The 17,138-nt window shown below is 48.4% G+C and overlaps 1 protein-coding gene across 4 annotated transcripts in view; it reads left to right on the top strand.

The window, feature by feature from the left end:
- The window catches only part of BCAR3 (BCAR3 adaptor protein, NSP family member), a 149,452-nt gene that overhangs the window by 116,285 nt on the left and 16,029 nt on the right, over positions 1-17,138 (top strand). For all 4 annotated transcript variants that reach the window (XM_023558398.2, XM_010598097.3, XM_003418457.4 and 1 more), the window contains 4 exons: positions 1,904-2,032; positions 4,739-5,181; positions 9,196-9,299; positions 10,388-11,040. In XM_023558398.2, coding sequence (XP_023414166.1) covers positions 1,904-2,032; positions 4,739-5,181; positions 9,196-9,299; positions 10,388-11,040 — 1,329 coding nt within the window. The remainder of the gene's footprint in view (positions 1-1,903; positions 2,033-4,738; positions 5,182-9,195; positions 9,300-10,387; positions 11,041-17,138) is intronic.

The following is a 17,138-nucleotide window of genomic DNA, read 5'->3' on the forward strand; positions in this document are numbered from 1 at the left end:
GGGCTGCCTTCAGATGTACCTGTATGTAATTAACCATCCGTGCAGACAGTGGCAAGCATTGCTGTCCAAGCCAAGCATCCTGGGCAGTCAACATCAGTGTCTCTTTGATCTGAATTCAGCTCCGCTGACACTTCTGAAGTGCTTGCCGTGTATGAGGCAGTGTGGAGAAGAGGAGTGGGAGGAGGAGGGGGAGAAGTAATAACTAGTACCCAGAGCCCCACCTTGAAAGTGGTCCCTGCACCCCTTTCAGCCAACGTGCACAGAGAGTCTAGAGGATAAGAATCCAGTGGTAAAATCCCAAGTTTATTTTCATTTTCTTTGGTGGAGAAGGATTGGGGGCTCTATTCTTGCTGAGGTACAAAGCAGTATGATGAGGAATAATTTTGTTGTTCCTACAGGCTTTTGGAGGACCAGGTGAGGGACCTGGGAAAACACAGGGACAACTCAGGGTCAGGGCCTCTTCCTGCTCTCATTCATGCGACCCTCAGTGAGCTGCTCCTGAGCCTGATTTGGCTGGGAAGTGGGCTGGTGTCCCAGTTCAGTTCACATGTTGTAAGTGGGTGTAGGTTCTAAATTAAACCTGGAGACAACATTGCCCACCCAGAACTCCCAGCCCTGGCCACCATGCAATGCCCTAGACCAAGGGTTCTCAAACTAGTTGAGATGAAGGACCACTTTTCTGTTTTAAGTTTAAATTCCCGATCAGTCATAAAAATGAAATGTTAGAAAAATGAAATGAGAAAGACATTCGTAAGTATCGACTCAGATTTCTGTTTTTAGGTTCAAGAGAGGTGAAATCACTCTGTCACATTGCTCCAAAAGTTTCTAAAGGCTAACCCGGCTCCAGTACTTGAATTTGCCAGCAGTGAAGAATTCAGGGCCTTCACCACCAGCCCAGGGCCGGCACTTTGGGCAGCACCGCCCTAGAAGCCTAGAACTGAAGGCCTGGCAGGGACTGCCGTCCTTCCCAGCCCCACGCTAGGACGATTCTGACCAAGAATGAGGAAGCTCTTCCTGGGGAGAGAGCAGTCCGGTCTGAGAGACGTGCCTCACAGCCCCAGATATCTCTCTGTGGCTGCCCCCCACCTCCCCCCCCACCGCCTTGCCCAGCACCCCCATGGCTTTTTGTCTTTGTTTTTAATTTTATTGTGGTAAAATATATACAAGAGAAATCTTGACATTTTTAAGTGTACAATTCAATGCCATTAGCTCCATTTTCACCATACCCTGCAGCCATCACCACTATCTTATTTCCAAAACTTTTTCATCGCCCCAGACAGAAGCTCTGCACTCCTTAAACAGTAACCCCCCGTTGCCCCCGCTTCAGTCTCCGCTAACCACTAATCTACTTTCTGTCTGTGTGCATTTGCCTGTCGTAGCTGTTTCACGTAAGTGAGATCGTACGGTGTTTGCCCCTTTGTCTCTCTCAGCATAATGTTTTCAAAGCTCATCCATTTCATAGCATGTATCAGACTTTTAGTCCTTTTTAATTGCTGAATACTATTCCATTCTTTGGATATACCACATTGTGTTGACCCGTTCATCTGCTGATGTGTTGTTTCTACCGTGTGGCTATTGTGAATACTGCTGCAACGCACATTGGTGTATCCCTGTGTTTGTGACTGCTACCTGAGTAGAATGATAAAAGGAACAGCTCAGCCATCTCTCCTATCATCATCCCCATGCACTGGTGGAAATTTTATTACACACTTGCAGCCAGAGAAATGAAAGTTCACTGCGAATTGTAATCATTATCCAGGCTCCCCTACCTGGATACGGCTTCCAGTCTATACCGGTTTGATTAGCATAGCAGTCAACCAGCGAGGCAGGCAGTTGTCTCCACTGGCTGGCACAGCCTGGCCTGGCCTGGCAGGGTGAGGTCACTGTTAACTCTTTATTGCAGTTCTCCAAGGAGAGGCATGCCATGGACAGGACCCCTGAGAGGCTGAAGAAAGAGCTGGAGGAGGAGCTGCTGTTGAGCAGCGAGGACCTGCGCAGCCACGCCTGGTACCACGGCCGCATCCCCCGACAGGTACCTGCTCTCCTCCCCTCCAGCGCCCACACTCTTCTGGCAACGCCTAGGTTGAGGACACTACGGATCACACTCCCAGGCCACGTGGGAGCGAGCCTGTGTTTATCCAGTAACAAACACTGCAAAGTGGCCTGCAGTGACTTCACTTAGGCTCGTCTCTAAGGAGACCATGGGAAGAGCTAAGGTCAGGAATCTAAAGTACATTTCCACACACTCGTTAAGTGGCTGAAGGACAAGCAAGTGTCACTGTGCCCCTAAACTGAGTCACAGGAGGTGGCAGCTACAGGGTTGGTAACCTGAAGAAACAGGAGGCCAGAGCTGCGTTCAGATAATGGAACCCTTGGCCAGCAGCCTACAGCCTTATACCTGCAGGAGCCAGCTTGCTTTTTAAGGGAGTGGCTTAATTTCAGGTGAAGAGGGGGTATCACAGGGGCAGATGGCACAGAACAACAAAGTTGCCTTTGCCCTAGTGAGGCCAACAATTTATTTACTCTCTCCATCCCTTCCCTACCTGACCCCAGATCCAGGGATGGGGAAGAAGAGGGAATTATATCAGTGACCACAGACTCCTGGCCTAGAATGTACATTGCGTAATTGTCATTTGGCTCATTTCCGTGAATAATTTTTTTTTTATAATTCTTTTAATAGTATTAGAAATTGAAAATAGAGCAAGCCCAAAGAATTGAGATATAGAATTACCTAGGGCTTTATTGTAAACCTGATTTAGCCAATCATTAACCCAGCACAACATGATAGGAAAGGGTGTGTGGGGTGGAGGAAGGACTTCATAGTATAAAAGATGTTTACAGTGGCAGACTTCTCAGCATTGTTGAAGACATCATTTTTATTCTGGCCTTGTTTTTTTAAGCTTGAAATTTATCGTGGAAATTATAGAGAGCACGAAAGAAGAAAAGTAAACCCGAACCCCTAATTCTCCCTCCCAGAGATAACCATGATGAATATTTTGATATATATCCTCCCAGACTTCTCTAAATCAATTATGAAATCATATTGCGTATTCTCCCGCCCCCCCCGCACCTTTTTTTCTATTGTGGTAAATATATAGGTAGCAAAACATTTACCATTTCGACAACCTTCACATATACAGTTCAGGGAGATTTAAATATGTTCACTGCCTGATCTGTTTTTGTAGACCATTTTCTTCCCTTAATGGGAATTTTCTTCACATCCTGAGAATTTTTTCCTGTTAAAAATTACTCCTCTACAGTACTCTATGTTGTATGTGTGCCTGTAGAACTCACATACCACAATTAATTCCTGGGCATTTGGGAGGCTTCTAACACCTTAACCGCCATCCTTTAAGATAACTACTGTGTTCATACCTGTACTTACTTCCTCAGGCTAAATTCCAAGAAAATGGAATTTCTGAGCGAAAACATATTTTCAGGCAAAGACACAATTTTAAAACAACCATGGTGACATACCATCCTAAGGTAACAGAGTCATATACTATTGATCGAATGCTGGAATGTCTTGAAAACTTGTCAAAGTTTATAAGACTGATTGTTTTTCATTACCATGATCATAAAATTTTTTTTTTACCATTTGCCATTGGTGTACATTTTTATCTACACAGCATTTTGGAATGTATAACTGGAGATTGTAATAATCATAGCTATAGCTAACACTTCACTCCTTTAAGTCCTTCTAGCTACACTATATGTAATATTATTATCCCCACTTTACAGATGATGTATCTGAGCCACAAAGAGATTACATAATTTGTCCAAAGTCACACAGTGGGGCCAGCATGCCAACCCAGGTAGTCTGGCTACATAACAACCGTGCTACACCACAGTATAGATTCTCCTTAGACTGTAAACATCACCATCATCATAGTCAACTATTTTTGACGGTAATGGATTTGGTTTGTTTTTGACTGTGTTCCAGACACTGTACTAGGTGTTTTGCATATATTATGCTGCATAATCCTGACAATAACTCTGTGAGAGGAGGGAGCCTGACTGACTTTGTTCCAGGCCCTCCAGAGAGTGAGCAGTGTGGTCAGAATCCACACAGGAATCTCTGATCCACGTACAGTACCTGGTCTCCCCTGTGTGTGGCATCCCTGTTCCCCATCAGCCAGGCCTCGAGAGGGAGGTCTTAGGGGTGGGTTCTGAGGATGACCTATAGAATCCAGCAAACACCCTCCTTCTCCTTACTCCACGTGCTGGAGAGGGAAGATCAGAACCACCAGGCACACATGACTCATTTCTGCCACCTTAGTTCCTTCAGGTCTTTGCGTGAATGTCCTCTTCTCGTGACACTCTCCCTGACCACCCTGTTTAAAAGACAGTCCCCACCCCCCTCCCAAGCACTTCCTATCTCCTTCCCAACTTACTTTTTCCTTAACTCTACAGCATCTGGTATTCCATACATTTTGCTTATTTATTCTTATTCAAATAGAAGTGCTTCACTAGAAACAGAAGCTCCATGAGGGTAGGGACCCTAGCATCCCCAGTGCTTAAAAGACTACCTGGCACATAGTAGGTGGTCAGTAAATAGTTCTTGCGTGAATGATTGGATCTTCTAAGAATTTGACAGTTGAGAAAATAGAGCCAATTGAAGAAGAGCTGTGAGAGCATTGCCTTGTTGTTCTAGAAAAGTGGGCAGCAATACAACTTGGTAAACGGAGTGAGCGTAAGCTTGTCCTTCTGACTCCCAGCTCGCTGTTTTGTCCCCAAGGTGTCAGAAAACCTCGTGCAGCGAGATGGTGACTTCCTGGTCCGTGACTCTCTATCCAGCCCCGGAAACTTCGTCCTGACCTGCCAGTGGAAGAACCTCGCTCAGCACTTCAAAATCATCCGGACGGTCCTGCGGCTCAGTGAGGCCTACAGCCGCGTGCAGTACCAGTTTGAGATGGAGAGCTTTGACTCCATCCCCGGCCTGGTGCGCTGCTACGTGGGCAACCGCCGGCCCATCTCCCAGCAGAGTGGAGCCATCATCTTCCAGCCCATCAACAGGACGGTGCCCCTGCGGTGCCTGGAAGAGCACTATGGTACCTCCCCGGGCCGGGCTCACGAAGGCAGCCTCGCCGAGGGACGGCTGGAGGTGGCCAAGAGGCTGAGCCTCACCATGGGCGGTGTACCTGCCCGAGAGCAGAGCTTGGGCAGGGGAAACCTCCTCAGGTGGGTCAGCCTTGCTGTTGGGACCGTGAGGGACCCTGTGAGGATGCCCAAGTTTAGTTTGGCAGGTGAAGATCTCACCCGAGAACAGGGAAACAAGAAAAGATACTGATTAAAAGGCAAAGAGTTCAGTTCTGTCCAGTGAGGCAGTGCACGATCAGTTTGTGATTGAGTTGTGCAAAAAATAAATGGTGCAGGAGCTGAGGAAGGGGGAGGCCAGATGGCTGGAGAGACTTTGTGAAGGAGGTGAGAATGAGCGGTCTGAAGGCTGGGGAAAATTTGGATAGAAGCTGCAAAGGGGAGGGCGTTCCAGGCGGGGGGCACGGCATGAGCATAAGTGTGCAGAAAGGTAAAGGAGCTTGCAGTGAATAAATTGGGTATAAGGGAGTGGGAGGGGACAGGTAACCCTGGCCTGATGACCCTGATCATAGCAGCCTTAATGCCAGGTGTAGGGGTCTGAGGAAGCCACAGAGACTTGACCTAGTGAGCGTGGTGTCCAGAGAAATGAACAACAATGTGCAAGAGGAGCAAGGAGAGAGAGAGGAGGCAGGAAAGCCAGCTAGTGAGTCCCAGGGGCCCAGGCTTGGAGAGGAGAGAGGAGGGAGGGTCACGAGATTCTGGAAACAAGGCTTCCCAGCAGCATTCTGCATACTAGGACGGTTCGGGAAGGGAAAACAGGGGCCCACAGGGGTGTCCAGGAGCGGGTGGACTTAACAGGAAAAATGAGTGGTTTCATCTGAGATACAACTGTGGCCTTGGTGAGAGCCAGTGTCCAGCAAACAGTTTTGGGGTTCAGGAGGGATTTAGGACTAAAGCTTGGATTCGGGCTTGGTCTTCATGGAAAGGTTGAGTCATGAAAACAGATGGTATTTCTAAGATAGAAGATGTAGAGAGCCTGACAGAAGCAGTGTGAACCTTGAGGAATGTGAGAGAAAAGGGCACAGAGAACTGGGAGGAAAACCAGGGCTTTACAACATCACAGAGTTAAGAGCCCTCATCCTGCTGTTGAATATCAGTGACGATGCCCTGAATTTTTATAGGACCTGCCTTTCATGGGTAGTCCCTGGGTGGTGCCAACAGTTAACATGCTTGCTGCTAATTGAAAGGTTGGTGGTTTTGAGGACACCCAGAAACACTTTTGAGGAAAGACTTGGCAATCTACTTTTGGAAAATCAGCTATTGGAAATCCTACGGAGCACAGTTCTACTCTGACATACACGGGTCAGCATGAGTCGGAATCAACTGTTCAGCAATTGGTTAGATGTCCCTGGGTGATGTAAACACTTAGTGTGGACTACTAATCTAAAGGTTGGAGGTTTGAACCCACTCATCAGTGCCACGGGAGAAAGACCTAGAGATCTGCTTTTGTGAGGATTATAGCCAAGAAAGCCCTATGGAGCGCAGTTCTACTTTCTACCATATGGGGACTCCATGAGTCAGAATAGACTTGATGTCAACAGGTTTGGGAGGACCCCAGCTCCCCTTCTTCGGCTCCCCAGCTTCTAGGCTTATACACTTAAACCAACATGTTTACTCTACTCACTGCTTTTCTTTTTGGGACTGGGAAGAAATGTCATGACCTGTAGTTTCTAGATGATAAAAATTCAGAAGCAAAATACAAAGCTCTATGAGTAGCACAAATTGTTTGTCTGTGCGCTACCTGTAAGGCTCTGGTACGTTTTGATCAGTATTTGCTGTGGACCCAGGCTGCCTGGGCTCAAATCCAGGCTCCACCACTGACCAGCTGTTTGTCCATGGGCAAGAGACTTAACTTCTCTGTACCTCAGTCTCTTCGTCTATAAAGATGAGAGGGTTAAATGAGGTAAGTTATGCCAAAGCCCTAGAACAGCACCAGCACATAGTAAGTTCTGCCACCTCATGTGTGTCAGAGTAGAACTATGCTCCACAGGGTTTTTCAATGGCTTATTTTTTGGAAAAAAAATTGCCAGACCTTTCTTCCGAGGCATCCCAGCCAGGAACTCCATAAGCACCAAAACCCATTGCCGTCTAGTGGGTTCAGACTCAGAACAACCTTATAGGACAGAGTAGAGCTGCCCCATAGGGTTTCCAAAGAGTGGCTGGTGAATATGAACTGCTGACCTTTTGATTAGCAGCAAGCTGTTAACCACTGCACCGCTTGGGCCAGGAACTACATAAAACACCAAAAAACCAAACCCATTGCCGTCTAGTGGATTCAGACTCCTAGCAACCCTATAGGACACAGTAGAACTGTCCCATAGGGTTTCCAAGAAGCAGCTGATGGATTCGAACTGCCAATCTTTTGGTTAGCAGCCGAACTCTTAACCACTGCACCACCAGGGCTCCTTATCACTAGGTAAACGTTAATGATAATAATAACTTATTATCTGGAGGGTAGTAGAGTGTTAGACTCAGGACAGTTGCAGGAAGGGAGGCAAGAACTGATATTTAGAAATTCTCCCTTTCATAGTACTAAGACTAGACTTGAGGTATATTGGACTTAAAAATATAAAAGGGAACCTTCTGTTTCTTTGGGAAGTGAGGGTTGGCTGCTCAACTGTCAAAGCCGGGAGTTAAGGACATGAATTTCAGAGCCAGGGCATATTTCAGCAAGGCGGCAGAATACTGCCTTCAGCGACCCTGGTTTAAAAGAAAGGAAAAAAAAAATTTTTTTTTTTTTTTTTTTTAAGATACGGAATGAAACACCGAGAGAGTCGAGGAAACAGGCCTAACAGAGCCACTTTTCTTGCAGCCCTTTGCAAAACAGAGCCTTCTGAGCCCTGTCACTACTTAGCACAGGCAGGCAGCCCAGAAATGTCTGAGCGTGGGGGAGAGGTGGGCTCAAGGAGAACGACTGCCCCAATGGCCCGTCGCCCTGCCCCGCAGCCCTTCGGTGGCTCCCTCACGTAAGCTCCGGGCCTCGGGGCACTTGGCCGCCGCCGCCCTGACGTCGGGCCCGCTGATTGGCTGGCTGGTGGAGGCTGCCCCTGCCCAGGTGTGCGCGCTCAGCCAGGTTGCATTCCAGGCCCGGCAGTTCTGGGCCCGTGGATTCTGACCGCCTGTGCTGATCACTGCTTAAATATCGCCTCTCAGAAGCCATTTCCTTTTGGAATTTGCCCTCTGTCCTGCCTTATCTCTGAAGGGTTTACTGGAATTTCTCTGTTGCTGGGAGGTTTTTTTTCCCCTTTGATGCTTGCAAAGGTAGGAAAGAACTTCCCGATTTCTGTAACATAAGAATGTTTTAAGCTTGTGGGAGTTAAAGTTCTTGACACCTTTGCTGGGGCAGTGCTTTCTCCTCTAGCAAAAGGGAGATTGTGCTGCTTGGTGCTAGCTAGAGACACTCCAGTTTGAACTGGAAGGGAATACAAGGAATAATAGCGAATGTGTCAGAAGTTACGGCCCACCTGTTCCTCTGAAGACTGTGCACTGTGTCTCAGTTACCGCTTAGTGATGGTGCTAGGTCTTTCCTTTTCCCAGCTCAGCAGGAGGCTTCCTGTGGGTCCCCCCAAGTGCAGCCTGGAGTATGGGTATGTCAGCTTCCTGGGGTGATCCTGTAGCTTACTTGGGCAATGCTGAGATTTGCAGTGAAATGGAAATTTCCCCACAGTTTCTTCGCTGAGTAGGACAACTATGACACTGTGAAGCCATTGTGGGAAACTCATGTTAGTTAAACAAGTCATTCCTCTGGGGTCTGTAAGTAATTTTAGGCTCCGTTAAAAGTACACATTCCAGTTCATCAGATTTTCCTGAGAGTATAGGGAAATTTTTACCCAGCTCTGTTGGACAGGATGGAAAGGCTCAGAGGAGGCATCCTGAGGCTAAATGCGATTGGTCACGGGGAATCGGAGATGGAGCCCACGGCTCAATCCTGTTATTAATCGCCTCCGTCAGTCATTTCCTCCTCCAGCAGACATTCCTTTATGGTTAGGGTATGCTGTAGCACTCTCATCCTGAGCAATGTTTTTAACTTTCCGTGACGCTGCCTAAAAGCTTTATGATTTAATGACAAGTCTCTGCTCCGTTTGTCTTTTGCTTCAGGAATAAAGAGAAGAGCGGTAGCCAGCCAGCCTGCCTCGACCACATGCAGGACAAAAGAGCCTTATCCCTCAAAGCCCACCAGTCGGAAAGTTACCTGCCCATTGGTATGTCTTTAGGGGTTTTCGGGGAGGAGGAGGACAGTGTGACCCTGGTTTCCTCCACACTCTTTCTCTGCTCCATCTAGTCAGCTAATTTAAAAGTGGTATCCGGTTCTACATCTGCAGGCTGGAGGGCAAGGGTTTTGTAGAGGCACTTCCAGATGCGAAGCACTGAGGTGGATGCTTTGTGTATGCTAACAGCTAATCCTCAAAACAAGGCTTCAAGGTGGGCGTTGTTATCCCCGTTTCATAGCTGAGGAAACTGAGGTACAGGGAGATTAAGTCACTTGTTCAAAGGCACCCAGCTGGTAAGTGGCTGAGCCAGCATTTGAACCTACATTTTCCGATTCCACGCCCATTTGCTAACTGGTCGTCGTGACCAATGAGCCCACTTTCATAGCCCCCTTCCTGGGCAGAGGGTGGGGCTCCAGGCAGAGCAGCCGGCTAGAGAGACCCCTACCCCCCTTCTCTCCATTCTCCTCTCACGGTAGGAGAGTGGTGGCGGTGTGGTGCAGGGAACATCTGGGAAGCGATTATATTAGTAGGGCAGTGAGGGTGTTTCATTATTTTTATAACTGACCTTGCTGGGGACCACAAAGTAGTTTCCTGGTGCCTCTTTGTAAACTACTGCTGGACATCTATATGGATTATCTCAATGTCCTTTTCTCCCTTCTCTGCCTCTCGCTGTCTCTTTAAAGCTGGCTGGGATCAGTCCTGGCTTTGAAAGTGACTCAGGGCCTTTTACAATATCTGCCTCAACACTTGTGTTTCTTTGGGCAAGATGAGATTATTCACTATGCTCTAAGCCATGTCTTTTTCTGTTCTGACTGTGTCAGCCTTCAGTGACCATAGGATGATGTTACAGCCCAGCTTCCGGCAGTCACTGGGATTTGAAGCCGCCCCAGAAGTGGAGTGGGACCCACTCGAACCTCTCAATTGCTCTAGATTGGGAGTGGGGAAATCATACTAAGAATTTTCTTTTAGGTGTGAAAGTGCAAAGGCAGTATTGAGGGCTGAGGGCCTGTCACTCTAGTTTTGTTTGTTTTGTGTCCTCCACACAACTGAGCTGTTTCTGCCCCTCTCGTCTTTCACAGGCTGTAAGCTGCCCCCTCAGTCCGCAGGTGTGGACACAAGCCCATGCCCAAACTCACCCGTGTTCAGGACGGGCAGCGAACCCACCCTTAGCCCGGCACTGGTTCGGAGGGTCTCCTCGGATGCTAGGGTAGGGGAGGCACTGAGGGGCTCAGACAGCCAGCTGTGCCCCAAGCCACCCCCTAAGCCTTGCAAAGTACCCTTCCTCAAGGCTCCGCCATCCCCATCCACTTGGCTCAACCCCGAGGCCCACTACTGTGAACTGAACCCAGCCTTTGCTACAGCCTGCGACACGGCAGCAAGACTGCCCTCATGTGCCCAGGGCAGCTACGTGGAGCTGCTGGCAGCCAGGCAGAATGGCGCCCTGGGTCCCCGGAACTCTGGCATCAGCTACTTGATCCTTGATGACGATGATGGGGCAAGACCTTGGGAGCCACTGGCAGCACAGACGGACAAGGGACAGGAGGACAAGGGCGAGTTTGTGAAGCCCATCCTGGAGACTGACTCCTCGTTCAGGCCTAACGACTTTGAGTCGAAGCTCCTTCCTCCTGAGAATAAGCCCCTGGAAACAGCAATGCTGAAACGTGTAAAAGAGCTGTTCAGCAACCGCGACCCCAAGGTGATCGCCCAGCACGTGCTGCAGATGGACTGCAAGGTAAATGCAGGGGCAGCCATGGTTTTGCTCTGGCTTTGGAAAGGCTGGAAGAGGGATCTGTCTGGGCCTCACTCAGCCTTACCCTTTGAGTACTTTGCTCATAGGAAAAATCTGAAGATAACATGGGTGTGGGATTTATTTAAGAGGTGGGAACCACAGGCCAGGACAACCTTCACCCAGGCAGGAAGCTTGTGAAATTCACCTTGGGCAGAGGGCACACCTGCTTCACACACATACACACAGGTACACACACACAGACACACACACCCACACACACCCACTGGTGTCAGGAGTAGCTGCAGAATCCTTCCTCTTCTACTTGGTGCTAGTTTAAAAATTCCCCTCTGGCCATCAGAACAGGTAAAGCTGAGTCTAAAGGACAGCAGATTGTAGGTGAAAATGTCGTTTCTGGAGTAGTGGAGCCTGGTTTATTTTTAATTTCATTATTTTATATTTATTTATATTGCTATCAAAATGATCTCTGGTATAAATAAGCATTTTTTAAAGTTATCTTGATTTTTTAAAATAAAGAATACTTATTCAATTTAGAAAATCATAAAATACAGATTCAAAGAAAAGGAAAAAATTAAAATCACACAAAACCACTTTGCTGATGATAACTAGGTTTACATTTTGTTGTATGCAAACAATGTTACATGTATTACAAATAACAGTAACTGTAACCTGTTGCCATCAAGTCTATTCCGACTCATAGCGACCCTATAGGACAGAGTAGAACTGCCCCGTAGGGTTTCTAAGGAGTGGCTGGTGGATTCGAACTGCCAACCTTTTGTTTAGCAGCCGTAGCTCTTAACCACTATACCACCAGGGTTTCCTGTATTGATACATGTAAATAATTGCATATGTATGTGCAGAAATGGCACCAGACTTGTACATACGGTTCCCAACACCAAGTCTTTCGTTGAACTATCTTTCCATGCAACTAAATAAATACATGTTTACATCACCATCATTTTTGATAGGAAGCATTTCATTTAGATGAGGATGGCTTTTGTTCATAGGTGGCTCCCAGGCAGCCTCACCATTCAGAGGGATAATTCTTGATCACTGGCATCTCAGGCAGAGTGGGCTTGGTAGAGGCTTTTGAATGAAAAATCAGGCCTTGCTGGGTGCCACTGAGTCAGTTCTGGCTCATAGGGAGCCTGTATTGCAGAGAACTGTCCCATAGGCTGTAATCGTTATTGGAGCAGATCGCCAGGTCTTTTCTCCTGAGGAGCAGCTGGTAGGTTTGAAACACCGACCTTTTGGTTAGTAGCTGAGTGCTTAACCATTGTGCCGCCAGGGCTCAGATCAGGCCTTAGTGAGATTTAAAACTTTTTCATCTTTAGCTCGGTTAAGTCAATTAGCTCCAAAGGTCAGGGCTTGCTCAGGAAATGGGTTTTCCTTCCTAGGTCATGAATCGTGGCAGGAAGTCCAGTCTTTGAGCACTCCCCCAGGGAGGTCCCTAGGGAATCAAGGGTTCACAGGGAGGGGGCATGGAGGCCTCCCCAAAACAGTCTTGAGCCTAGAAGATCAGACAGTTGCCAGGTGTCCTGAGAACAAGAACTTGAGGGACTACTAGGGACCACTTAGGCAGCTTATCTGGTCCATGCCTGCAGGGGGTGGGGGAGGTGGTGATGAGGGCTGTTGCTCCTCTGCCAGGTAGGTCCCCAGAAGAGAATCAGGGAAGGGCAGGGGCGGATTAACCAGTAAACACGGTGTGCAGCTGGCTTGCACTGAGCAAGGTCCATACTTGCTAATCTCTAGTGAGCAATTTCACATGGGTTTCACCACAATTTTGTTACTAGTTAAGCTAAAAACTATTGTCTGGTTTTAAGAAGACTTCAGAGGATATTTTGGTTTAAGGTTTAAAGATTATCTCAGGGCAATAGTTTCAGGGCCAGAGCCCCTTTTTTTAAAATCAGGAGATTCATCCTCCCCGTGGCTCTGCGCTTCTTAGAGGCAATTATGGAAATCCTGTCCCCTTGCCAGTGATGAAGGAAGGAGCACCAGCTCAATTCTTGCCCGAGAATCTTGAGGACAAGTCAGCTGGGGGTCCTGGGAACAACTTCTCATTCCTATAAAGACACACAGAGGGAAGGAGTGTCTCTTCTGCTGGGCGTGTGGTGTCTGGATGCAGCAGCCACCTTGCAGCCCTGAAGGGATCTGACCTGAGAAGAGCTTGGGCTTCTTGTAGCCACTGAGCCACTGAATTGGCCTCCCAGGAGCCATCTCCCCCAGGTTACTTGTGGGGTGAGATGATAAATGTCCTTATTATTACACCCACTGAGTCAAGGCTTTCTATATCTTGTGAGTTAAAACCAATTCTTCATCAAAACATTTAAAGCAGGGAGTCACATGATGACAACATGTTAAAAAGATTCTTCCAGGGATGTAGGGAGGTAGATTGGAAACCCTGGTGGCGTAGTGGTTAAGAGCTATGGCTGCTAACCAAAAGGTTAGCAGTTCGAATCCACCAGGTGCTCTTTGGAAACCATATGGGGCAGTTCTACTCTGTCCTATTGGGTTGCTATAAGTCAGAGTTGGCTCAACGGCAATTTTAGTTTTGTTTTTATGTGGTGGGAGACCAGTGAAATTGTGTACTGCAGATTGGTGGGAAGGCACAATTGGGTCTGCACATACCTTGCTTATTGGGTAAGGGGATGCACTGGAAGAAGGGCTCATCCATGTGATCAGCTGGGCGTCCTTGGGCAGGGCTCACAGGTGGTCAGATAACTTGCCGTGGTTAAATCCTTACCTCACTTTACAGTGAGCTAAACCTGCTTGGGCGGTGAGAGGATTGAGGATTTCTCTTCCAGGGATTAAATCATGCTGGGCCTTGGATCTGAGAAAGAACCAAGCCAGCAGGCCAGGAGTGAGAGTCTAGTCTAGCATGAACCTGCCTGGGCTCTCACCATCAGATGCCCATCGTAGAAACGTGGGCCCAGGTTTATAAAACAGTGTAATTCCTGGGAGGCTTGCAGAGGTGCCCCTATCATTCTTCCTTCTGGCGTTAGGAGGAGGTAAGATGCCTGCCCACTCTTGGCAGGACAGTCTGGAACCTTCCCACCTCCTTTGGCAGCCACGAAGCCAGAGCCCTAGTCTCTTCTCAACTCAAAGACCTGCAGCCAGTCCTCTTGCTGCTCTGGAGAACCCCAGGGAGAGGGGCTGCACTCGGAGCCCCCAGGCATAAAGGCAGAGCCTGGAGTAGGAGCAGCTGGACTCTGCCTCCCCGAGACCCCAAGGGCAGGGCTGTGTTCAGTCTTCCCTCCTCCTCTCTCCAGTCCACCACCATTTCCTTACTTTCTTCCTGGAACCGCTGGCTTTAGGACGTTGCTAACAACCAGCTTTTCTAAGAGGGAAATAAAACAAGAGTGGTTGTTCCCCACCCCCAGTACAGCAGCAGCTCAGACAGAACCCTTTGGGAGCCCAGGGCTGATACCCAAAAAGGCCACTGGGACAGTGGGTAGTGTTGGGCTACTGCCCAGTACAGGGTCCAGCCCTCCCCCCTATCCCACCCAAGGGACTGGCTAGGGTCAGGGCTGGGGTGGAATGTCCAGTGAGTATTTACAAATGAGCAATGCCCTGGCTTCCCTCACCCAATTCCCAGAGTACACATCCATTCTCTAAGCTACTTTTCTTCGCTCATAGCTAGGAGCCAGCCCAGTGGTTAAGAGCTCAGCCTCTGGGTTTGAACTGCCTGAGTGTGAACCCTGCCTACCATAAGGCTACGAGGGCTTGAGAAAGCTACCTTCCTTTCCAGGTCTTTCTCTCCCCATGTTATTATAAAACTGGGTTAACAATACCGGTTCCCTGAAGTGGTTCTGAGAATTGAATGAGATGATGCAGGTAAAGCCCTCAGCACTGTGCCTGGCCAGATGTTTATGTATGTAAATGTTGATTAGTGTATTGTATCTAGCCTTGATTGAGTGCACCCTGTGGGCCAGGCCAGGCCATGTCTCTGCCCTGGAGGCGCTGCCTGCCTGGTAGGGGAAGGCTCCAGTGGAGTGGGTAGTGAGTCAGGAATGGGGACCACAGTCCCGGGGAAAATGCTTAGCTGGGAAAGCACGGGAGCTGTTGGGCCTTTGAGGCAGGGCCTCCATGGGTTTGGGATGGCATATGTAAGATGAGTTTTGAAGGCTGAGTTGGAGCTGACTGGATGAAGTATGCAGAAAGCATCTTCCAGGCAGCGTGCAACTGCATGTCAGAAACCATGGCGGGAGGGATTGGTTTAACAGAGGCACTTCATTCTGTGGAGAGATGATGGGGATAGGGCAAGGGTAGGGGAAGGCTGATGGTTCTCTCCTTCAGTGTTTTTAAATCCCAGCTTGCAGGCTGGGGCCAGGTTCTGCCTTCAAAACACTTTACAGTCTCAAATTGGCAACAGCAACTCAAAAGTTAGATAGGAACCCTAGTGGGCAGTAAGTTTATGTTAACAGTGGAAAAACAACTCAGAAAAGGAAGGTGAGAATGATTGTACAACTCAAAGGATGTAATCAGTGTCGCTGAATTGTACATGTAGAAACTGTTGAATTTGTGTATGTTTTGATGTGTATATTCTCAACAACAACAACAACAAAAAAGCACTTTATGTTCAGTGAGGGAGACAGCGTGGTAGGAGGGTGGGAGAGACAGTGAGTGGGGCCAGGCCATTTCCCTATGTTTTAGAAGGCCCCTTGGGACCTGCAGGGAGAGTGACCAGGGACCAACCAGACCTCTATCAAGGCTTCCCTTGCAACAGCCCCCAAGGAAGTGGAATGGGGAAGAATGGGCAGATTCCAGAAATACTCCAGAGCTAGGACGACTAATGTTTGGTGGGCAGAGGGAGGCTGGAAGGCTTCATCACAGGGCAGTTATGCTGCCCTGCTGGCTCCAGCTCATAGGAATGCTCTGTGTTAGTCCTTCCTCCAGGTCTGTGAGCCCCATGACCTCGGGCATTTTCCCGGGGACCTAATCCAGGCCCTGCAGTGTGATCTCAGGGCCCCCTTGTTCTGTAGCTCAGTCCTGAAGCACGCAGGTGTCAGCGCTGGTAATGCCCCAGAAAAGTGACCAGGGTGACTGTTGTCTACACTGAAGAAAAACAGAGCGGCCTCTCTCTCAGAGCAGGGAGCATGGAATGTCTGCTAGTGCTTCCAGAGCAAAGCTGAATGAATGAAGAGCCTTCCAGTCTCGGCATACAAGAGTGCCTTGATTGAAGGACGCCCCGCAGAGGTACTGGGTTTGGAGTCTCTGACAGAGGGCAGCTGTCTAAACAGGGGAGGTGTGGATGGCCTGCCCCGGGCTGCCTTGCCACAGACAAGGTGTAAACCAATTTCCTGAGGTTGGGCCAGAATCTTCCTCCCTTCCACATGGCCTCTGATTCACAACTGGTGTTTTCAAATGGCTTTTGGAATTCTTATGGTTGTTTGATCCTTTGCAAAGTCCGTGAAAAAAGGTGAACTTAGCAGTTGTGTTAGAGAAGGGGAAACTGAGGCCCAGAGAGCATAGCTGAGACCACAGTATGAATTCCACATCCTGTTCTGGGGTCTGCCACTGGATAGCTAATTCCCACATGCCTGTTCCCCCAGGGCTGACAGTGGTTCCTTTGCTTAACTGCAGAAGTTAAGGGTCAGGGTTAATAATACCATCTAAACTTCCAGATTTTTGTGGCCCATTACGAAGACATCTGGACTGCTCACACACCAGAAATAATTACAGTCAGGAGGACAACTCCAGCAGGTTAAGGAGCAAAATTGTCCCATGTCCTCCATGTGTTGGTTGGGCCCTTGTATCTGCTAGTCGCATTACATCAGGGTCTCTAGAGGCATCTTTAGTACCGTTTCAGAAATGCACATTCAGTTGTAGCTATAAATTGTCAACTAACCTGATTCCCGTAAACTGTGATTACAAACTAGAATGGAATGGGGTGAGACATAATAAGATGGGGAGAGAAACAAACAAACAAAAGATTTTCTTTAAGGAAAACCTCTCAGAAGAGTGTGTTTGTGTTTGAGAGCTCGGCTTTCAAATCACTGTATACGTTTTTAATAGTTTCCATACGCCTGGCGTATTCACTGAGCCCAGGAGAGGCGTAATTACGGGTAATAGCAGCCAGCCGT

The sequence above is a fragment of the Loxodonta africana genome, chromosome 3, assembly GCF_030014295.1.
Source record: "Loxodonta africana isolate mLoxAfr1 chromosome 3, mLoxAfr1.hap2, whole genome shotgun sequence".
Taxonomy (NCBI): Eukaryota; Metazoa; Chordata; class Mammalia; order Proboscidea; family Elephantidae; genus Loxodonta; species Loxodonta africana.